Source organism: Suncus etruscus, chromosome 2, assembly GCF_024139225.1.
Source record: "Suncus etruscus isolate mSunEtr1 chromosome 2, mSunEtr1.pri.cur, whole genome shotgun sequence".
Classification (NCBI taxonomy): domain Eukaryota; kingdom Metazoa; phylum Chordata; class Mammalia; order Eulipotyphla; family Soricidae; genus Suncus; species Suncus etruscus.
Genome location: NC_064849.1, coordinates 26243709 through 26268193, shown reverse-complemented (window position 1 = coordinate 26268193; position 24485 = coordinate 26243709). Strand labels below are relative to the sequence as shown.

The 24485-nt window shown below is 36.1% G+C and overlaps 1 protein-coding gene across 1 annotated transcript in view; it reads right to left on the bottom strand.

Annotated features, from left to right (window-relative positions):
- CUL3 (cullin 3) overlaps positions 1-24485 on the bottom strand; it is a 128099-nt gene that overhangs the window by 23706 nt on the left and 79908 nt on the right. Inside the window, 7 exon segments of the mRNA XM_049768155.1 lie at positions 2308-2415; positions 3273-3443; positions 4489-4665; positions 6361-6506; positions 10295-10523; positions 11656-11770; positions 13615-13775. Of these exon segments, the coding sequence (XP_049624112.1) occupies positions 2308-2415; positions 3273-3443; positions 4489-4665; positions 6361-6506; positions 10295-10523; positions 11656-11770; positions 13615-13775 (1107 nt within the window).

The window sequence follows — 24485 nt, the reverse complement described above, 5'->3', positions numbered from 1 at the left end:
TGTGACAGGTCACATTTGGTGGTGCTCAGAGGTTTCTCCTGGATCTTTACTCAGTAATTACTGCTCCGTGTTGTACTAAGGGGTTGTATGAAATTCTAGGGATAAAACTCAAGTTGACCATTCAGGGAAAGTACCCTTCCTGCTGTACTGTTCTGGCGCCTGTCTCACTGTTCTTTTGATGTTGTTGTGTATGTAAATATTTTGGGGGATTACTATGTTGCTCACCCTAAACTGATTAGGTGATTGTGCCCTACCCTAGGGTGTGACCTGGCATTCTGCCCCCACCCTAGGGTAGGACCTGATTCTGCTTCCACCATTGGTTGGTATCTGATCCCACCATTGGGTGGTACCTGACTCTGGGGTATAAGAGCAAGGGTCTGTGGAAGGCGGGGGCTTTTGCTGGCTGGAACTGAAGCTGAGTCTTTGGACTTCAGTTTTGTCCTCCGAATAAAGCGAATATTTCCACAGGCCTGACTGTCTGCGAGCTGTTTACCCGCCGTTTCTCCTGAGAACCGTGGGCTAGACAGGGTGGCAGACGCGTGCTCCGAGGTGGAAGAAAAAGGCCTCATTCTCCATCCCACCATCAGTCAATCTCTTCAGGGGCTGACTTGCTACAGATGTGACCGACCAGTTACCCCAACATAATTTGTAAAAGAATCTATGCTTGATCTACGTTAAATATATTGCTCCTGTATTAAAGAATAATTGTCCATATACCTGAGGATCTGTTTCTGGAATCCCAATTGTATTCCACTTTCCTGACTGTTTTGATTATGATAGCTTTATATTACAATTTGATGTTGGGAAAGGAGAAGCCTATCTTTTTTTCTAGGACTGTTTTAGATATTGGGGGTGGTGATTATTACTCCTTTTTTTTGTTTTTTTGTTTTTGTTTTTGTTTTTGAGACACACCTTGTGTTATGGATTACTCCTGACTCTGTGCTCAGAAATCACACCTGGCAAACTCAGGGACCATATACAATGTCAAGGATTGAAATCAGGTCAGCTTTGTGCAAGGCAAACACCTTACCTGCTGTGCTATCACTTCGGCTTCTCCAAAATAAATTTTAATGGAGTTCGTCTATCTTTTTAAAAAAAATATCATGGGTAGGGCCGGAGTGGTGATGCTAGAGGTAAGGTGCTAGAAGTAGTGCCTTGCAAGCACTAGCCTAGGACAAACTGCAGTTCGATCCCCCGGGGGACCATATGGGATTCGAATCACAGTCCTTCTGCATGCTAGCAAATGCCCCACACCTCCATGCTATCTTCTTTGGCCCCATATCATGGGTATTTTTATACAACAGCACTGAAATAATAAGATACCATCTCACACTGTGAGATTGGCACACATCACAAAGTACAAAAATAACGAGTGTTGGCATGGATGTGGGAACAAAGGGACCTTCATTCACTGCTTGTGAGAATGCTGACTAGTCCAAACTTATTAACTATGGTTAAATTGTAGAGCATCACAACTTTAAGTTTGTCTAGACCAGGGGTCTCAAACTCGCAGCCCGCGGGTTGTTTGCGGCCCTCCGTACAACATTTTGTGGCCCGTGGCCGGCCTTCAAATATCGCAGTATTCGCGATTATTCATTACCAAATAATCGAAATAAAAATCGCATTAATAAGAAAAAAATCACATTAAACATTTGCATACTCCGAGCAGTTCCGTTCGGGGTATGCAAATGTTTAATGCGATTTTTTTTTTTTTTTGGTTTTCGGGCCACACCCGGTTGGTGCTCAGGAGTTACTCCTGGCTATCTGCTCAGAAATAGCTCCTGGCAGGCACAGGAGACCATATGGGACATCGGGATTCGAACCAACCACCTTTGATCCTGGATTGGCTGCTTCAAGGCAAATGCTGTGCTTTCTCTCCGGGCCCACTAATGCGATTTTTTATTGCAAATATTCGGTAAGCGAATAATCACGAATACTATGCGCCTAGTGCAGACGTCATTTCCGCTGCTCCTGCCAGCTGTCCCTTGCACTGTTCATGATCTTTACTCAATGTTCTATTCATGTTCAGAAGAAATAATTAAAACTATTAATAATGACGTCTGAGGACTTTTATTGTGAAATCCCTTATGTGGCCCTGCCTCACCCGGACTTTGCCTCCTGCAGCCCCCAGGTAAATTGAGTTTGAGACCCCTGGTCTAGACTAGCATACTTTCACTTGCTTCCACAAATTTCATATGGGGGGGGGGGGGATGACACCAGTTTTCAACTATTTGATATATGAAGGAAAAAGACAAGGTAAAGTATATTGTATGACATATTAAAGTAGAAATTTATGCAGATTCTCACCCCAGTGGCCTGTAGATGTTGCCTGAATTCATCCATAGTTGTGTTTGAGATGCTCATATCTCTAAACATTCCTTCCAGTTTTGATGTGAACTGACATCCACATTCAGTCTGTGGAAGAAGGAAACATTTACAAATAAATTACAGGTTTTCCTCTGGGAGAATGCACAAAGGAATTCTACTTTACTTTCTAAATCTTTGCAATAGTATCTTTATACGTATATTTATCGAATTTTAATGTGTTTAAGAATTAGCCAACGCTGGCTGCTGGAGAGCAAGCTCCTGACCTACACAGCACATACTTTGCATACAGAAAACCCAGATTCAATTCCTGGTACCACTTGGTTGCCCTGAACACAAGCAACTCTCAGTACCATGAAGGAGATAGACCCTTAGCATTGCTGGTTATGATTAATACAAATTGATACAAAAATTCTGTTTTAAAATAAAAATTCCAGACCCAGAGGATTCCAAACACTTGTGGGAAAGTAGAGTTTTGTGTTAATAAGCATCTAAGTATTAGTCTATAGGTCACAATTTATGAAACAGAAATAGAGTAATGCTCTCATGCACATAAAATTCCCTGTATAATCACCACAGATTTTATGACTTCTGGCAGAGGTGGTGTGACCATTATATAAAGACCCTTAAAATATATAATTATAATATATATATATAGTTATTGTTTAAGAAAAAGAAAAAAAAAGTATGACAATGATGTGGTGAAAAATGGTAATCCTTAATACCTTACCCACCCTTGAAATATGTGCTTCCAAACAGAAAGAAATTTCAGCGAAACTCAATACCCCAGAACTTGAGTAGTATAAAAAAGAAAGTTTAAAACAAAACCTAAACCCATCAATTTAAACATAAACATTTCAAACGAATTAGATAATCTCTAATCATACTGTTGGTTCAATCATAGAATAGCTATTAGTTGTACCATTTCTTTATTACATACATCTTACCTTTAATTTAGATATCATATTTTTTTCAGAGTCATCTGAAACACTTTTGTTTGTGAGAAGTCTCCTTGCCAAGTGTTGTTTATAATAACGTTCAAATACATCTTTTTCTTGCATAAACCTAAAAAGGACCATTGCTTTATCCAATATTGTTTCTACTTCTTGTTCTGTTAGCTGGAAAATGAATTAAAAAGACTATTTAACAATGTTAAATTTTTGGAATGAAGTACAATGCCAGTTTACCTGTGCTAGCAATAGCTAAAATGATTTTCTTTCTGAAACTGTGGTAAGCTTCCAAAACTTCAAATACTTATAAAAAAAAACTTTAGAATGAACTTTGGTATATGACTTCACATTCTTGGTATTGTATACATTGGTTTGATACATAATCCAGAACTGGACAATATTTTTTGTTACTCATATTATCTTTATAAAATACCAAAGCTTCACTGTTTAATAATGGCAAGTAGTCAGTTATATAGTAAGTGAAATACTGAAGCACTTTGGAAGGGAAGGTGGATATTGTTTTTGAAAACACCTTGCTCAGGGCTTATTCCTAGTTCTGTTTTTTTGGGGTCATAGCTAGCAGGGCTCAGGTTACTCCTGGCTCTGCATTCAAAAATCACTCCTGTCAGGCTCAGGGGATGGGGTGCTGGGGTTCGAATTGGGGTCTGTCCCAGGTTGCCAAACACCCTACAGCTATGCTGTTGTCCTGGCCCCTTATTCCTAGTTCTGTATTCAGAGGACACTCATGGCAAACTCAGGGGACCATATACAGTGATGGGGATGGTACAGGGTTGATAGTATGTGAAGCAAGTGCTTCACCAACTACACTATCATTCCGATCCTTGAAATACTTATGATCATCTCAAATACTTTAAGTCAATTTTAAGATCTCAGCACATATTTAAATACAGCAAAGGGTCACACTTGCATTTTAGAGGCACAACAATTTCTAAACTTTACACAAATTTTATACTACAAATAAAATTTAATGTAGCTTGTTTTTCATTTGTTTGTTTGTTTTTGGGCCACACACCAGGGGTTACTCCTGGCTATGCGCTCAGAAATCACTCCTGGCTTAGGGGGACCATATGGAATGCCAGGGGATTGAACCGCAGTCTGTCCTAGGCTAGCGCTTGCAAGGGAGATGCCTTACCTCTAGTGGCACTGCTCCAGCCCCCAAATTTAATGTATTTTGAAATGTATTCACACTTACCCCTTTGACTCCCTTTTTCAGCTTATCATCAATAAATAATGAGAGGTATTCAGGGGACCGGGAGTTGAGGTTGAGAAAATACTCAAAATCACCCGCAATAGTCTGCTTAAATAGCCGGTCATTATTGAATGATTCCTGAAGAAAGCGATCAAACCTACTCTTCAGATCCAATAAGCCCTTTCAAAAAAAAGGGGGGGAACATGCAAAAATTTAATATACACTATATTTTACCCAATGAACAATGAATTTATTACCACACTTATCTTAACTTTCCTGGTAATAAATATGTACACTCATTATTAATAACTTACAGATTATCCCATACTCCCGATCTTAAATATGTCTAAACCTATATTAAAATTCCCAGTGATGAAATATTCTAGCTTTCGTTAATATATTAGTCTATAAAAGATAAAGTGTTACCTCACCATTTCTACTCTTCTGCCTTGACTGAATGGCCCCCAAATAATAGCCTAATACAGGGGTCCTCAAACTACGGCCTGTGGGCCACAGATGACCCACTGAGAACATTATTCCTGCCGGTCCTGCTTAACAGTCTACTCATCCCACGGCCAGTAGTGCATGTGTGAAATGTGCACAGCAGTCTCCAACTCAACTCTCTCCTCTTCTCTCCTCTACCTCCCCCCTTCCCCCCCTCGACTCCCCCTCTCAGTCTCAGGCAGGGGTCCTCAAACTATGGCCTGTGGGCCACTTTTGTTCATTTATTTTTTTAAAGTATAGTCTGGTTTTCCAATGGTCTGAGGGACAGTGAACTGGCCCCCTATTTTAAGTTTGAGGACCCCAGGCTAATATTAGCCTTAATATAACAAAATGCCAACATTTCTTCAATATTAAAGCAAAAAATGAGTATCATTTATTTGTGTTTTATATATATATATATATATATATATTTATATATATATAAAATTTGTATTTTTGTTTGAAACAAAATAAAGTAAAATAAAAGAGCTGAATCATAAAATATTGCCCCTAATAAAACCCACACACAGGTCAGGATAGTTCTTCATGTAAAGCAAGCTGAGTTTAGCTTAGACACAGGGCTCAAATGCACATCAAAGCATTGAAAATTACCATGACTTTATATTTAAAGAAGCACTGATATTTTTTAACACCTATGTCCAGAACTATGTAGATCTTCCAATCTTTGCCCTTCATTTACCTATTCACTGTTTTTAATGTGCCTGTTAAAGGAAACAATGGCTTAAAACAGAGCCAGGGTGGAGAAGCAGAAATTATAGTCAGCAAGTGGCTGTCTTATTCATAGCTCTGGGCTGTCCAAGTCAGCTTACAAATTGGACAAGTCAAAGCTGTCTGTCTCCTTTTTGCTACTAATTCTGCTGGATGGCAGTTAAAGGCACTAGTGTTGGCATCTATAATTAGGCTTACTGGGGTAAATCTACGTATTTAATTATTTTCCAACATGAACTATCAAAATGCAATCAAAAATACAATTGGGACAGAGATAGTACAGGAATTAAGATGTTTGCCTTGCATGCAGCAAAGCCTGGTTCAATCCATATATATGATCAATTCTGTGCACTGTCAAGGGTGGCCCGTGAGCAGATTCAAGAGTAACACTTGAGCATCACCAACCAGATGTTATCCATACCCAAAAGTACAACTTTCATTCTTAAAACCTTTCAAACAAGATCTTCATCAGTCTGGCTAACGAATAAAAATATGCAGCTCAATTTAGCTTATATAAATGTGCATACATTACAAAATTCTAAAATATACATTTACTTAAGGATAGTAAATTACAAATACATCGCTCGAAGCGACCATTTCATTTCAGTACCTGTCAAAACTTCTTTATCATAAAAAGTAGAATCTTTAAGTGATTTTGCTTACCTGAATATAGTCAACAGGATTCTTTCCTTCTCCCTCCTCTGAAACAAGGGCTTTACCTTGTTCCCTTAAATAGGAACTCATACACTCACACATTGTTTTCAAACCATTTGGCACACGACTAAATAACTTGTACATGCAAGCAAGATCTGCAATAAGAACATACAAATGAACATTAAAGGTTAACAAGAAACTTGGAAATTATGTCCATGCTGATCTGTGATGCTCAGTTTTTCTCCATTACCTTTTGCCACCAACATGAAAAAAGTTGAAAAAAATCTAGTTATGCCTTGTTGTAATATACTTTAAAAAAGGTGTTCAGGTGAAATGCTTGCTTTAAAAGTATCAAAATATATTAATTAACAAAGTTAATTTACATGATAGAAAATATGTCCAAATAGCTTAATATATAAGGAATAGTAACAAGAACCTAAAGCCTGGGCTTCCTACATATTTTATTCTATAAATTTCTAATCTGAAACCGAGTGATACCAATTATCAAAGAAAAACTCATTATGCTGCAACTTCCTATAGTCAACAATAGCAAGAGAGAAAAATTTAAAACCAGTGAAACTACAGATACTTTTCAGAATTATCTAAAAATGCTGAAATGTGTGAGATATACAGTTTGATCTCTGACATTGTACTGGCCCTTAGCATTGCTGGGTCTGAGAATCAATTCTTCAGTCCCAGACCTCAAAGAAAGTATCTTCAGGAGAGATGCTCCGGCACAGAATATTCTGGGAGCCATGTTTGCCAGCATTCGTCCATTTGATTAAAAGAAAAAAAGAAAAAGAAAAAGAACAAAGCAAAGGCTAGTATGACAAAAATATTTATTAGGATAGTGGAGAGGGGCACCCCTAATGGGGTTTGGAGGAACATATGGGGTTAAAGGCATCCCTAGTTGAATATGTGCACAAGGCAAATGCCGTACCTCTTATACTATAGCTATGACCCTAGGATTTATGATTTCACACATCATTGGCAAAGTCTATATGAAACATACAGCCTGAATTCCTATTACTTCAAGCAAGTCCTTTTCCTAAAGCAAGTCCTATTATTTCCCAAGTGATTCTATATCATGCTCTGTATTAACAACTTTTGATTTACATCCAGGAGATTCAAATCAAAACAATGATGTACCATCTCATGCTATAGAGACTGATGTACGTCAACAAAGGACAAGATCAATGCCAGCGGGGATGTAGGGATTCACTGCTGGTGGGAATGCCATCTAGTCCCGCCTTTATGGAAAACAATATGAAGATTTCTCAAAAAACTGGAAATTGAGCTCCCATATAATCCAGCAATACCACTCCTCCGGCTATACCCTAGGAATATAAAAACACAATACAAAAATGCCCTCTGCATGCCTATGTTCATTGCAGCACTATTTACAATAGGCAAAATCTGGAAACAATCCAGATAAAGAAACTGTGGTACATATACACAATGGAATACAATGCAGCTGTCAGGAAAAATAAAGTCATGAAATTTTCCTATACATGGATGGATATGGAAACTATTATGCTAACTAAAATAAGTCAGAGGGAGAGAGATACCAAATATTTTCCTAAAGCAATTCCTATTATTGTGGAATTTAAGAAAAATAAAAGACATTATGGAAATAATACTCAGAGACAATAGAGATGAGGGCCAGAAGAATGAGCCATTGATATGAAGCTTACCACAAAGATTGTTGAGTGCAGTTAGATAAATAACTACAACAACAACTATCAGGACAATGGTAGTGAGTGAGAGAAATAGAATATCTGTTTTCAATGCAAGAAGGTGGAGTAGGAAGGGGGGGGGCATCGGTGGCATGAAGGTTATATTGAAAGGGGGGTATACTTTTTATGACTAAAACCCTACTACAAACATGTTTCTAACAATGGTGCTTAAATAAAACTATTTTTTTTAAATGCTTTTATTTGGGGCTGGAGAGATAGCATGGAGTTATGGTGTTTGCCTTGTATGCAGGATGATGGTTTGAATCCCAGCATCCCATATGGTCCCCCACGCCTGCCAGGAGTGATTTCTGAGCATAGAACCAGGAGTAACCCCTGAGCGCTGCCGGTGTGACCCAAAAATCAAAAACCAAAAAAAAAAAAACCATTTTATTTATTTCACTAAGATTTTTTGTTAGAATGAAAACTCTTTGGCCTCTCCATTTGATATGATTTTTTTTTATTCAGACGATTAAGATATGGGCTTAAAATATTTCTATTCCATATTTAGTAGTTTCTCTGAAATAACTTTGTCAACTTTACAATAGTAACAAACCTTATAACTAAAAACAGAAAACAGATTTTTGAAAATAATTTGAATAGCACTTTCTAGCGAGGAGGTTGGGAAATTGTTGCTTGTAAAAAATAGATTGTAAGTATTTTAGACTTGGTCAAATGATCTCTAAAGTGACTCTGAACTTTATAATGCTAGCAAATCAGATAACATAACATGAACATGGCATGTAATAAATAGCAATGAAGATTCTAATTTAATTTATATGATTTTCATAGATCATATAATAGTACTTTTAATTCTCCTCCCAAAAGGTTATAATTTTGCCTACCTTATTTTCTAAGACAAATTTAGAGCCTAAAACTAAATATGTATGAATTTAATAATGATTACAAGTTAAGTTTTAAAATGGAGTTTGCAAAATTTATTCCTTACATATGTTTTTATTAATAATATAAACACAAAGTAATTTATAAAGAGAAGATCTTAGTTATTTTTTGTTTGGGTACAAATCAAAACCAAATTTCCTAGGTTCAAGAAAGACATTACAGATGCAATAGCAACTTGTGAACTTTTTGCTACAATATATTTTATACTTTAAACATTCCAATTGCTCCCAATTTGCCTATTCTGTCCTATGTTTTGCTTAATTTTGCTACATATTTTATTATACGTAATTTAGTCTGGTTTCACTGTATTTAAACATATATAAGTGTATTGGGTAGTAAAATAGGAAAACAAAATTTAAAATTAAGAAAAATATTTCTATATACACTTATTTACATTTAACTTTGAGTACTAGTGTCATCTGCATCTAAATTCCAACAAAAGAAGCACAATGCAGGTAGGAGGAAATTAGAGCAGAGACAGCAGAAATCTATGAACTGGAATCCAACAGATGAAAAAAACTCAGGGCATATTATTGGAAAAAATAAACAAGATCAATAAACCACCAGCAAGACTCACAAAGAGAAAGTGCTAAAGTAATCTAAAATGTTTATTACTATTTTCTCATTTCCCTGTTTTTGATCTATAATTTTAAAGTTCTCCAAACTAATTTGCTAATTTAAATTATGTCAATATAGAAGAGATACTTCTATTTTTGAGGTATCCATTGTAAAAAAAAAAAAAAAACTCCCATAGAAGAGTCTATAAAATTTTTTTTCTTTGAAGAGAGGGGGTTAGGCTTACCCATGGTGCTCAGGGTATAGGAATGGAACTTGGGTAGGCCTCGAGCTCTGTTAACCCTATATAGTTATAGTAATTATATAGTTATAGTATAGTTAACCCTATACTTCTCTGGCTCCTCTTCTGAACCTTTCCTTATAAAGGTTATAAACTACATTTGTATTTATAAATATAAATAAGAAGTGTATGGGAATGGAAGTAGTACAAATTCTCTGTTGTATTAAAACAAAGAAACAAATGAAGAGTTCATTCACCTCACAATAATATTAATCTTTTATGTTTAAAAAATACATAAAGAAAGCAAGAAAGAATAAGTCACTGTAAATGCATCAAACCATCAAAACCCACAAATATGTCCCCAATTTTTCAAATAAAATCAACCAAACCAAACAGCAATAAATTACTGACACACATCATAATGCTTATATTGTCATTCTATCTATTGCAATTAAGGAAAAATAATTAAATTACTGAGAACCTTATTTGTTTTTCAAGTGCTAACACTTACCTTCTGTCTTTCCATTTTTCAGCATATGTACTAAACCTGAATTTTCCATTTCTACTATAGTTTTCATGTGCTTGGAAATGAGTTCCCTCTCAACCACCTTTACAATAGGCTCTTCAGTTGATTTGTCAAGGCAGTGCATCACCCGTTCTATTTCTTCATTAATTCTAGCTTCTACTTTCTTTATATATACGGAAGCACTGTTTTCTGCTAGAAACTTCTGGCTTTCCATCTGCAATTAAGAAGAAATTTTTTTTGATGTAGACGCAAAAGGTGCTTCTGCTTTTATCATAAACCAAACTAAGTAACATGAGCACTATTAACATTTTCTAGTATTTCTTTTAATCTTACAGAGATTTACAAACTTAATACCTAAGTGGTATTTTTTCAAGCTTAGCTACTGTACTTCTAAAAGCAAAAAAAAAAAGCAAGCACATTTAGCTAAGGGGCAAGAAACCAGAATGAATCATCTGACATCAAGTAGAAATGGGGAATACTTTTTGGATCTTTCTTAGGCATAGACATTCCTTCTAACTTACTCTTGGAGTCTCAATGATTGTACATACTCGGCACACACAAGAATAAATCTTATCTACTAAACCTGGATCAAAACAGGGCTGTCCACATGCAAGGCAAAGTGCCCAGAGCCCTGCATCTCAGGCACTCATCTGTATTTTAAAAAGCTTACTACTGGACGAACATAAAAGTTCAGGTTTATATTCCAACTAAGACTGTGTGGCAACACAACACACTTCCTGCTGTAAATCATTCTAGTAACTGAAGCTTTCAGAAAATGTTCCTGGCTATTAAGATACTACATTACTCATAGTAATGAGTTTCTATTGTTAAAAATTAGTACTGATGTAGGGCCAGAATGTTGCTACAAATCAAGTACAACTCTTGCCTTGAATGTATGAGATTCTGGATTTGATTCCAAGCCAATACCCTCCCCACTGCTAAAAGTACAATTTTAGCTTCACTTTCAGTAATTTTGCAACACCCATTGTACTACTGACTTTAATTTCCTGACTAATATTCTTTAGTACATATATGAACCAGGAGATCACAAGTTTCCCCTTATTTGATGAAGCCTGAATAGTGAGGCTTCACTAGCAATGCACAACATATAAACAAAATATCAGGATTAATATGTGTCCTTTATAAGATATTTTTTAAATCATGTGTAACTTTAAGTTCTTCAGTTACTACAATTCTTTCACTAGGATGTGAATAGCTAGGATAGGTGTGGTAGCTTTTGTACTTCTTCCTCAAAATCTTCAGTAAAAAAGCTACAAGTAATGCAAGTAATAACTATTCAATAATACTAAGATCATCTTAAGGGAACATTTAACCTCACTGATTACCTGGAAAAATTCTGCAGACATTTCCAAAAAAGGAGCCTCAAAATCTTCCTCATAGACGGATCGTCCTTCAAGACCTAAAATCATTAACATCTGGCAAGCATTTCTTATTGCGCCCCTGTAAAAAGCAGTTAAATCACTTGATAATCAAGTTACATTAAATATTTATCTAAAACTGCAATAGTACAGTTACTGGATTACATGCTAATGGAAACAGCACATAATTCAGCCATTTCCACGTTTGAATGCTTATCCAAAGACAAAAAAAACCTACACACTCATGTTCATTGCAGCATTATTTTCAAAAGCCAAGATGTGAAAGCAACATGAGTATTAGTGATGTACTGGTAAAGTATATATGACTTATATGTGGGCAATGGAATCCTATCAAGCTTAAAAATAATTTCTGCCATCTCTCCCAATATATGTATTAAGCTAAATTAAAAAATTTAATGATAAAATACTGTTTGATCTCAGACAAAAATGGAAGATTAAATAAAACCAAAAACATGGTGTTTGCCATACTGGAAATGGAAGATGAGGAGATTGAGTAGGAGTAAATTATATAGTGTTGGAATAAAAGTAAAAACTTTTGCTGGTGTTCAATATGCGCATATAAAAATGTTAAATTACAATGATTTGTACCCGAAACCTATACAATACTTTGGAGCAATTTTACCTTGGCAACAAAAGTATTTTAAATAATTTATCCAGATTTGTCCTCAGTTTTTGGGAAACAAATTTTTAAATACTTAGACTTTCTCAAGTGGCAGGAATGGTTTTGATATCCTTTATAGTCTCTGCTAAGTTTTATGGTATGAGGTGACACATAATAGACTATCAGATATTTCTACTAAGATGATTTGGATGGACCATCTTTCAGATCCTCACCCTTAGCATCTCTTTCCTTCAGCTAATTCTAGTTGCATCCTTTTACTTGTAACAAAATTATAATCCTAAATATAAAAAAATTACAATAGTAGCTAGGAAGACTTTCAGAGCATTCTATATCAAGATGACCCAAAAGCACTTTGCCAATAACATTTAAGCATTTAGAGTCATTTAAATTGGGAAACATCTCATGACAGCAAGGCAATTTATCTCAATTTCTTCTCACTCTAGTATAATATAACTTTTAAAGAAAGTATACCCAAGATGTGTATATGTATCCTTTAAAATGAAGAGGCAAAAAGGGTGCTAACTGAGAAGAAGAAAGAAAGAAGAGTTCTGCTGGACATACAATAACCACTGGCTACAATGAGACATCTAACCTTCTGGTACCAAATGATTTCAGGTGTTTCTAGTAAAATATTAAAGCTGAAATAATTCTACAAATTCTCATCTAACTGATGACCTAAATACAGAGAAGCAATCTTGCCCATTTTCAAGCTTTTCTAGCTACAGCATAACAAAACAGTAATGCACTTTTTAGAAAGGGAGAGGAAGAATAACTTAAGGAAGGTGCTCTTTCCTTCTAACTTGTAAAGACTCAGACAAAAGCCCCTAAAGAAAAAGCAACAATGTTAGCAAGAATACAAGGGAAAAAAATGTCAGCACACAAACATTAAAAATCAAAATAGAAAGCTAGTGTCTGATTATTTTTCAAAAGTTCATTAAAAAACTAGACAGTCTCTTCCAAAAGCAGATGTGTGTTCTTTTTTCTTTTCTCTTTTTTGGGGGGCCATACCCAGAAGCTCTCAGGGGTTACTCCTGGCAGGCTTGAGGGCCCACATGGGATCCCAGAGATTGAACCCTAATCGGCTTCATGCAAGGCAAATAAATGCTTTACTTGCTGTGCTATTGCTCTGGCCCCAGATGTGTGTTGTTAAGTTAGAAAATGCAACTTTATTAAAGTTTTTTTGAGGAGTTTCATAATTTGTTTGATTAAATTTAAATTTTAATAAAATTAGGACACAATTTGGGCATTAGAAGCCCAAACTCAGAGTAAAAAGATGACTATACCGGTCGACAACTTCTCCTTTCCGCTCTCTTGCAATCATATCCAATAGTGTTTGTCGTAGATGATCCCTAATACACCCATATCGTACAACTTGATCTCGAAAAATAATTAATCCCAAATTGTAGACATTCTCCACATTATTTTGTTGTACATATACACGGTCCTGTAGTTAAAACAAAATGATACAAACATGAGTACAAACAAGTTTTTACAAACTAAGAATAATTACCATAAACTATAATAACAAAGAAAATGGCAATTTTAAAAAGTAAAATCCCAATAGAGATCTACCTCAAGCTATCTTAATATGGAAATTATGAAATATAGTACTGCTAAAATTAAAAACCTTAATGTGGGGCTGGAGAGGTGGCGCTAGAGGTAAGGTGCCTGCCTTGCAAGCGCTAGCCAAGGAAGGATCACGGTTCGATCCCCTGACATCCCATATGGTCCCTCCAAGCCAGGGGCAATTTCTGAGCGCTTAGCCAGGAGTAACCCCTGAGCATCAAGTGGTGTGGCCAAAAAAAAAAAAAAAAAAAAAAAAACCTTAATTGTTTTTAAAACACTGAAAACCTGAATGTTATGGGAACAAAAATGGGGAAGGTAAACTATTCACCCTTAGAAAAGAGGAAGAAAACATACCACCAGGAAGTATCAAGGCCAGGAACAAGAGAAAAGGATATAAAATAAAGCCCAGAGAGCTAATAAGGTTATGGCACAGAACTTGCATGTGGCCAAATCAGATTAGATGGCATAAAAGGGCCTAAGCAGAGCAGCACTGAATCGTTGGACCTCAACAGCCAAGAATGAGGGGGCCTCCAGGTTCCCTGAATACTATTTTGGATACCCTCCCCCTCTCAAAGAAAAAAAAGGCTAGAAATCTTCCATTTCTCCCCCATGTCATATGATCCCCAAACAATGTTTTGACTCTATTGAATATTGTCTGATTTTTGAAATAAAACAGCATAATGAAAAAACATACCCTTTAAATTAGATCTTATAATGTGGAATTGGTTGGCATTATAAAAGCTTGAATTAAGCAGTATTATTTGGGCTGGAAGGGAGGTTAGGGCACACTGAGCAGCACTCAGAGGCTTTGTACTCAGGGGAGTGAATCATGGTAAGGCATGATAAATCAATCATCTGGAGATTGCACCAGGGTTGGCTGGCTTCATGCAAGGGCAAGTACTTTACCTGTTTGTACTATCTCTCAGGCCCACATCATTATTATATTTTTAGAACACCTCTAACTTATATCGTATCAAGCTTAATTATTGGCAGTTATTTCTCTTTACAACATAATTACAATAAATTTATTTTATAAAGCACAGAAATTCAGAATTACCATCAATATAACTTAAAAATTCTACCTTACCTGAAAACTCTTATTTGTATTAAGATATATGAAATAAACTTTGTGATTCATTAGGGATTAATAATACCGTTCCATTCATGGTGGTTCTCTTTGTTTTGGGGGCGTACAAAGTTGTACTTGGGGCTTAATTGTGCCTCCATGCTCAGAGAACCACATGGTGCAGCATTGAACTCAGGTCCACCATGCAAGGCAAAAACCATACCTGCTGTTCTATCTTTTAAGCCCCTCTTTTTCAGTTATCTACTTAAGTGAGCTGTAAACATCTTACAATCATAAACTACTGTAATAGAAAGAATAGTACAGTGAGTAGGGTGACTACCTTGCACAGAGCCAGCCCAGGTTCAATCCCTAGAACCATATGATCCCCAGATCTGCCAGGACTGATCCCTGAGTAGTCAGGTAAACTGGTAGATGTGTCCCTCACCCAAAAACTTTATAAAATTATCACATTCTATAAAACCCAGAGCTTTCACTTGGTTATTGAATGTATCTGTAATCAAAAACAAAGTTTAATACATTACCATTACAAGCAACATTAAAGTAACAGATGAGCAAAATTAGAATTTGAACGATATGGTACTAATCAGCCAGCCACTCAACCAAATGTTATCTACTAAGCAGCCCATTTTCACAACGTCATCCCTCCAAAATTATTTCACTTTATTTTTTCAGGGGTGGTGGTGGTGGTGGTGTATGTCACACCCAACAGTGCTCAGGGGTTACTCCTGGCTCTATACTCAGAAATCACTCCTGGCAGGCTCGGGGACCATAAGGGATGCTGGGATTAGAACCACCGTCCTTCTGCATGCAAGGCAAATGCCCTATCTCCATGCTATCTCTCCGGCCCCTATTTCACTTGTTTTATGCAGTGGTATATACAGCCACAGGAAATCTCCTAATCTATTAACATCTGCAATGGCCCAACATATCTACAATCTAGTATAAGCCTTGGTTTAAGTTCAGATTTTTCTAATCCTGACATCAATTTTAGGGAGTCAAAATTTTCACTGACAACTTCTCCATTAAGTTATTATATTTCACAGAAGTTTCTTTTAATTTTCAGTCACATTTGGATTTTAGGAGCTATTCTGGGCTTAAAGCTCTGGGGTCACTCCTGGTACTTTGGTCTGTTGGGCTATCAACTTATCCACATCCCACTTTTAAGATCTTAAATTCCCAATTTCCCTGTGACCACACAACTCTTTCTTTTAATAACTCTTTCTTTACTTTAGTATTATTTGAGGAAGGGGGATTAGACAATATATGCAGGAAATCAGGTGATAACAAAATTTGAATATATAAAACAAAAAATACTATTATTTTGGAGAAAAGGGATTGGGTGATACACAGAGGACCACATGATGCCAGAATTTTAACCAGTGTTCCCATTTTTCTGCCTGTACTCTCTCTCTAGCCCTCTTTTCTTTATTATAATGCCACTTTTTACTCTTGTGACCATTAGGCCAAGCATGTTGTCCTAACTATCATTTTGCAGTTTAAAACAAAATGCATTCAATAAAAACCATCATAAACGTAACAATTAAAAAATTAATTTTGGAGGGGAGGGGTTGGGCCACACCTGGAGGCACTCAGAGATTAGTCCAGGCTTTAAGCACCAGAAATCTTTCCTTGCAGGCTGGAGGATTCGGAAAGACCATCTAGAACGCCAGGGATTTAATCCTGGTCTGTCCCATGTTGGCTGTGTGCAAGGCTAATATCCTACTGCTGTGCTATCACTTCGGTCCCAAAATTAATTTTTAAACAACAAAGTTCATTGCTTAAAAATAACCTTTTTATCATGGAAAATAATCTCATCATTGCATTATTTTTAAGTTGAGATTTTTACAGTATACAGTTATAATAAGAATTTTTGTGGTACAGCAATATTTTACTACTATTATCCAAAGACATCTAAATCAGTTAATTAAAATTTTGAAAAAAGACATTAAACACACATCTGCATCCATAACATTTTGATTTAAAATACATTGCGCTATTAAAACTTTCTTTTTTAATATAATTTTTATTTTAATCATAGTTGCTTACACATCGTTCACAGTAATATTTTAGGTACATAGTAACATTGAATCGGGGGAATTCCCATCACCGAATTGTCCTCCCTCCACCTCCGTTCCCATCCTGCCTCCCATATCCTCCACTCTCGCCCCCAGGGCCCCTAGCATGAGCGGTCCCCCTCTGTGCCTCACTCACTACTTAGTGATCTTACATCTGTTTGGTCTTGGTAGCTCCATTATTTCCCTCTCTAATAGGGAGGCGGGACTAGATAGTTCAAGTTATGTGCTTTTGTTTGAAGAAGAGAACAATAATAAAAATGGGGTAAAAATCAAGTACGCCGAAAATGAGTGGAGTGAAGCTCTCATCCTCAGTTTGAGACGAAGGGGAAAAAGCAGGTGAAGTACCACAATAGTACAAAAAGAAGTATCAAATAAAATATCCAGTGAGCACTATAGCAATAAATATAAGCACCACATAATAGCCTTGGTCTTGAATAAAAAAACATGACAGAGCGCAAAAAGGAAGAAGAGAAAAGAAGAAAAAAAATAAAAATGGAGACAACTTCAATATCCACATCAAATCAAAGAAATCGACAAAAACTAGATAAATAAAAAAAAAAGATTATTTTGTGCTTTTTGTCTTTTTTCTTCCCCTCCTGCATAGGCACAGTAAATATTGGGGTCATTCAAAAAGGAATTCCCTTGGGTTTCTCCACCCTTGGAGTATATTGTCATGGGATTAACTATAGACTCCTTTCAAGTTCATTTACTCTCCCTCCTGGTGCTTTTGTGGTGTATTGAAGACATCTGCTCCGTCCTGGGTAATAAAATCAGACCTCTGTATCTAGAGATCTCAGTCCCTGCACCAGTCAAGGAGTGGAACTTATGATGTAAAGACTTTCTTTTAACATGAAAAATGAGTTGAAGGTTGTACATAAATGTACAACAATGCAAAATGTCTGACATTTTCAAACATTTGTTAATTTAATTAAATGAAGCATGAAAAACTTCTGGATTTTTACAATTCCACTAATATTTTTAATTATCCACAACAAATTCAAACTAATAGCAATTTAAATGTCAAATTGTTTCAAAACATTCACAGGTCCAGTTCAGAGAACGCACTCCAGTTGCTTTCCACACCATTTTATTCACTTATATAGCATCAAATTATATAATAGTAATGACACAAAACAAGCTGAAAACAAACTGAGACAAAGTACAAAGTTTAAGCATTAAGATCAGACTTGAGAAAATAACCTCAAAGTTACTGAAATTCTAAAGTATGAAGAATACGAAGTGCTGGTGATTCTGGTAATTTCAACTTTAAATTTCAACTGTCATAATTGCCTTTGATACAATAAGGAAATCTTATAGAGGAAATAAAAAATTAGAAAAAAATAGAGTAAGAGGATACATGCATGCAAGTAAATTAAGTCTATATATCCACAAAAATATTCATCTCATTAAAGTCAAATGCGCTTAATTTAAGAGAAATGCTAAAAAATTAATTTTATTTCTCAGTGGAATGACACTACCTACAAAAACACAGAACAAAATCCCCATATAATTTTCCTAGTAAGTGTTCAAGCTGAAATAAATTTTAAAGCACCCCTCCACACCTTTTGGGGTTTTATTACAATCCAATTTGTAGTTCATTATTGTTAGAAGTAGAGTTCAATATTATGATATATTTATAGTTGTAAAGCTATATACTCCCATATACACTTTATAGCTGTATAGCTATACACTGCCACTATAAAATTATAGAATATTTTCATAATCCAAAATTGTTCCTGTTCATTTTTAAGTCAATCTCCACTCTTGGCACCTCTGCTTTCTCTTTCTGTAAGTTTCTTGTTTTGAGCATTTCATACAATTGGGATTATATAATGTACTATTTTGTGCCTGATTTTTTACTATGAGTCAACATGGTACGGCACTTTAAATTTGGGGTGTGTGTGCCCATAACTGGCAATGTTTAGGGGGCTTACTACTGACTTGGCATGCAGAAATTACTTCTGGTGGTGCAAGATGATATTATAGGATGCTGAGAATTGAACCCTATGTACAAGGCAAAGGCAAATGCCCTACTTGCTTTACTATTTCTCCAGTCCCAACAGTTCATTAATTGTAACATGGATTTCATTTTTTTTTTTTAGTGCTGGGTAGTATTCCATTACATGAATCTGCCACACATAGTTTACCCACTCATCAATGAATTCTGGAGTGTTTAGTATTTTCTTGTTTTTTTCTATCATGAATAATGTTGCTGTGAACACATGCGTACAATCTTTTCTTTTTGGCCATATCTAGTGGTGCTTGGGGCCAACTCCTGGATCAGTGTTCAGTGGAACGCGCAGTACCAAGGATCAAACTTGGGCCTCCTATACGTATGTAAAGCATGTGTTCACCTCATTAAGTTGTCTCTATGGTATCATTTGGATTTAAACCTGCTGTAAATATGTGCTTTCCATTTATCTTGGACATAAGGTAGGGACATAAGCACTGGGGGTCATATGAAAATTGTGAAACAATCTTCCCTAAAGCATATTTCTGTGAGACCTTGAGGAAGACCTTTATCACTCTTCCACACAAAAGGCTTATAAAAAAAATAAACTTAACTCTAATGTGATTTTATAGCTGTAACACTGACCAAGATCCATTTTCACTACTACTCTTTCCATTTCTACTTGCTATCAGTATCCTTTGGCATTTATTTCTCTTCCCAATTTTAAACAGATTGATAAAATAACAGTAAAAATTACATAACATTCATAATTAGGTAGTACAAAGGTTGAGGCCAATCCCTGGTTCAATTCCTAGTACCAAATATGACCCCCTGAGCTGAGCCTGAAGTGATCCCTGAGCAGAGAACAAGGGTACTACCTCAAGGCTTCTGGCAAAGAAAGTGTTAGGTGCAGTCTATAAATTCTATCACGGGTTAGGTGGGAGGGGAGAATATGTGCTGTAAAGGACATAAGCTATGACACACTGTAGTGGTTAAGCAGGCAGGATACCTAACATTCAAATATGAAACATAAAATGTGTAAGTGGACAAGGGAAACATAGTAAGAGTGTAAAAGAGGCCAAACTATCTCTTGATCGAAAAAACTGTATACATGATTATAATAATTTATAATATGAGGGGGGAAAGTCAATCCTAAAAGGGAAAAATCCCAGAAACGTAAATGGCTACTTAGTCATTTTAAAATGCCATTTGTAGGGGCCAGAGAGATAGCGCAGCAATAGGGCGTTTGCCTTGCAAGCGGCCGACCCAAGTCCAACAGTGGTTCGAATCTCGGCATCTGATATGGTCTCCTGTGCCAGCCAGGAGCGATTTCTGAGCAGAGAGCCAGGAGTAACTCCTGAGCACTACCAGGTGTGACCCAATCCCCCCTAAATAAATAAATAAAATGTCCTTTATACTAAATGTTTGTTATAAATGATTAACTCTGTCAACCAAACAAAGACACTAGAGGTATATACACAAGTGTATCTGTACACTCACTCACAATACACTTGTGATCTGCACAAATATGCTAAAATATTTTTGCTTACTGTTTCTTGGCACTAACACAAATTCAGTTTGTGGATACATAACCACATTTTCATATTAGATACTAAAAGAAACCTGTTAGAAAAAAAGTAAGTGCAACCATATTTGTTTATTTTTTTAAATTTATTTAAAATCCCATCTCTAATTAACCTTTAGCAAGAAATATAATCTCAAAGTGAGAAAATAAAATCATCTGAGAAGAGAGGAAAGAGTCTAATGAATAACACAAAAATTATACTTCACTCTTAGACTTCCCAATTTTGAATGAGCAATTCACTCACTGAGCTGCGCTGCGCTCACCAGATGGAAAGTTAGTGAATTCTATTTGTTTTGTGTGTTTATTTTAGAGCATGAGTTCAGGCATCATACATGCAAGGCAAGGTCTCTAGAGTTGAGCCACACCCCCGCATCTGTTTGTAATTTTAGCCAAAACACAAGTATTACAAATAAAGTATGTTCTGCAAGATATGCCTGAAAGCCATACATAGGTCAAACTTGAGATTTAGCAATGGGGTGCGAGTTTTATCACTACAGAAGATAAACTACCTCTTAAGTTTATACTTACAGTTCTTTTAAAATTGCCACTGTAGGCTAAACAAATAGGCTTCTAAGCAAAATTTAAAGGCAAAATGGTCTCAGAGATGAGAGGAGTAGTCAATGATAGTGTGTTTACATTGAGGTTGGAAGAAGACACTGTTTTTGCATGTGACTTCAGCATATGACTTAGCCTGATAAGTCCAAAAAAAAAGTCTTATTTCTATAACAAATCTAACAGAATAGGTTTTTATAAAAAAAAAAAAAAAAGTAGAAACCAACTGTCTCTAAGAACAACTAAGAAGTGAGATAAGAAACTTAAACACATCACCAGTTTGAAAGCACAAATTGACACGAGAGAGATGAAGTCTTCCTCTGCTACAAGGGGGACCCCTCAACAAGCCAATCTGTATATGAAACTTGCTTGGGTAATACTGATGCAAGTATACTGGGACCCTTTGCAGTCCCAGCAGAACACTTGGCCCTACAAGATCACAGACACTGCTACCCCCATTATTTTTCCCTTTGATTGAGACTGGCTTCACCAAGATAACTAATGTACCAAGCCTAAATATTTATCTATTTATTGTATGAGAGCAAATTCAAGCATGCAAAAGTTCTTACAAGTTAAAATGCATTTTGCAAGTGATACATGTTAACAAAAATTAAACTTGTGCCAAGTGACATTAAACAGCCACAAAAGTCATGAAATCGTAATAAAAACAAATCAGAAAAAAGCCCCTTAAAATTTGAAGTGAAAATAAAATTACCTGCAAATATTTTAACTACATCATTATTATAGAAAAACAAAGTAGAACAAGTGTTAATAACACAATAAAGAGGGTGCATTTAAAGAAAGATAAAATATAATAAACTCTTTCAATACCACAACGTTTTCTTGAAAGATTATACAGATATTTGGAAAGCAAATTTCAAAACTAAACTTTGGATCACATTCAACTCTGAAAGCAGTACTAACATAAGAGTTCTTTGTTCCAACTATACATTTTAAAGGTTTTCTACATAATTTTTTGCCTTCAAGTATTTCAGTACTTGAACTGATTAGAATGTATACACCTACAACCAATGGCAGTTATAGGAAAAAAAAACTGGTGTTAAAATTGCAGTGAGTAAAAATGAAAGTTGGCTTCTGAAAATCAAACTGTTAAACTGGTTAGTCAATAGATAAACTGGTTAGTTAAGACTTCAATTTCTTGTCTTCACAACAAAAAAATTGTTTCACCCATTTACATACTTCTTGCATTTTATTCATTTTAAGAGATCAGAAAAAAAACCACAAATAGGGTTAAAAATTCTTATAAATACTAAACAGTCATCCTATATGAACAAGACACAACACCTGAAAAATCAAACTCTTAAAATTATAAAAAGAGGAAATATCTATAAAAAGCAATCACTGATTATTAGGATATGTTTAAACTTGCTTTCCCAAGCTTAATCATCAGGCAATTTCTATCAACAATAAACTTCAGTATTTTCAAGCACGATTCACCAAACCAAAAAATAAACACAAATTAAGAAGGCTTAATTGAGCCCATGAGTTTAATTTAATGAAAAATGAAATTTAAAAACTACAAAGAAAAGGTGAAAAATGTATAATTAAACAAAATTTGCCTAAACTACAATGCTGACAGTACACTTCTAATATGAGATTGCTTGCACAAAAGTGATAGCACTTGGGCCAGAGAGATAGCATGGAGGTAAGGCGTTTGCCTTTCATGCAGGAGGTCATCAGTTCGAATCCCAGCGACCCATATGGTCCCCCGTGACTGCCAGGAGCAATTTCTGAGCCTCGAGCCAGAAATAACCCCTGAGCACTGCCTGGTGTGACCCAAAAACCATAAAAAAAAAAAAAAAGTGATAGCACAGTGGTAAGTGTACAAGTCTAACCCAGCTCGGACCTGGGTTTGATCCCCAGCAGCCCACATGATCCCCAGAGCCTGCCAGGAGTAACCCAGGAGCACTGGCAGGTGTGGCCCAACCCCACCAAAACCCAAACAACTAATATAGCAAACTGTATAATAATGCTTCATTTTTCACAGAACTACTGGTAAATGAAAAAGAAGAGAATATGATATCAAAAAGCCTGGCTTGAAAAAGCTTAATACTCCACAACTAAAATCCAAAGCCATAACTTCCACCTAATTCCACCAAATGGAATCTACATTTCTCACATGAGTGTAAAGTTTTTGATCTGTTAATCTCTGCTTTCACTTGCTTGGAGAGTGCAGTTTCCTCCTTGAATATGCCTGTAGTCTCAATGTCCTGGAGTGTTTTGCCTATGTGTTGTTCTATATATCTATGGTTTCGGGTCTGATATTGAGGTCTTTTTGGATTTTACCTTCGTACATGATGTTAGCTGGGGGTCTAAGTTCAATTTTTTGCAAGTGGCTAGCCAGTTGTGCCAACACAACTTGTTGAAGAGGCTTTCTTTGCTCCATTTAGGATTTCTTGCTCCTTTATCAAAAATTAGGTGATTGTATGTCTGGGGAACATTTTCTGAGTATTCAAGCCTATTCCACTGATCTGAGGGCCTGTACTTATTCCAAAACCATGCTGTTTTGATAACTATTGCAAGTGAAGCAAGTGAAAGCAGAGATTAATAGATGGGAATATATTAAGCTGAGAAGCTTCTGCACCTCAAAAGAAATAGCACCCAGGATACAAGAGCCCCCCACTGAGTGGGAGAAACTATTCACCCAATACCCATCAGATAAGGGACTAATCTACAAAATATACAAGGCACTGACAGAACTTTACAAGAAAAAAACATCTAATCCCATCAAAAAATGGGGAGAAGAAATGGACAGACACTTTGAGAAAGAAGAAATACAAATGGCCAAAAGACACATGAAAAAATGCTCCTCATCACTAATCATCAGGGAGATGCAAATCAAAACAACTATGAGGTACCACCTCACACCACAGAGAATGGCACACATCACAAAGAATGAGAACAAGCAGTGTTGGCGGGGATGTGGAGAAAAAGGAACTCTTATCCACTGCTGGTGCGAACGCCATCTAGTTCAACCTTTATGGAAAGCAATATGGAGATTCCTCCAAAACTGGAACTCGAACTCCCATACAATCCAGCTATACCACTCCTAGGAATATACCCTAGGAACACAAAAATGCAATACAAAACCCCCTTCCTTACACCTATATTCATTGCAGCACTATTTACCATAGCAAGACTCTGGAAACAACCAAGATGCCCTTCAACAGATGAATGGCTAAAGAAACTGTGGTACATATACACAATGGAATATTATGCAGCTGTCAGGAGAGATGAAGTCATGAAATTTTCCTATACATGAATGTACACGGAATCTATTATGCTGAGTGAAATAAGTCAGAGAGAGAGAAAAACGC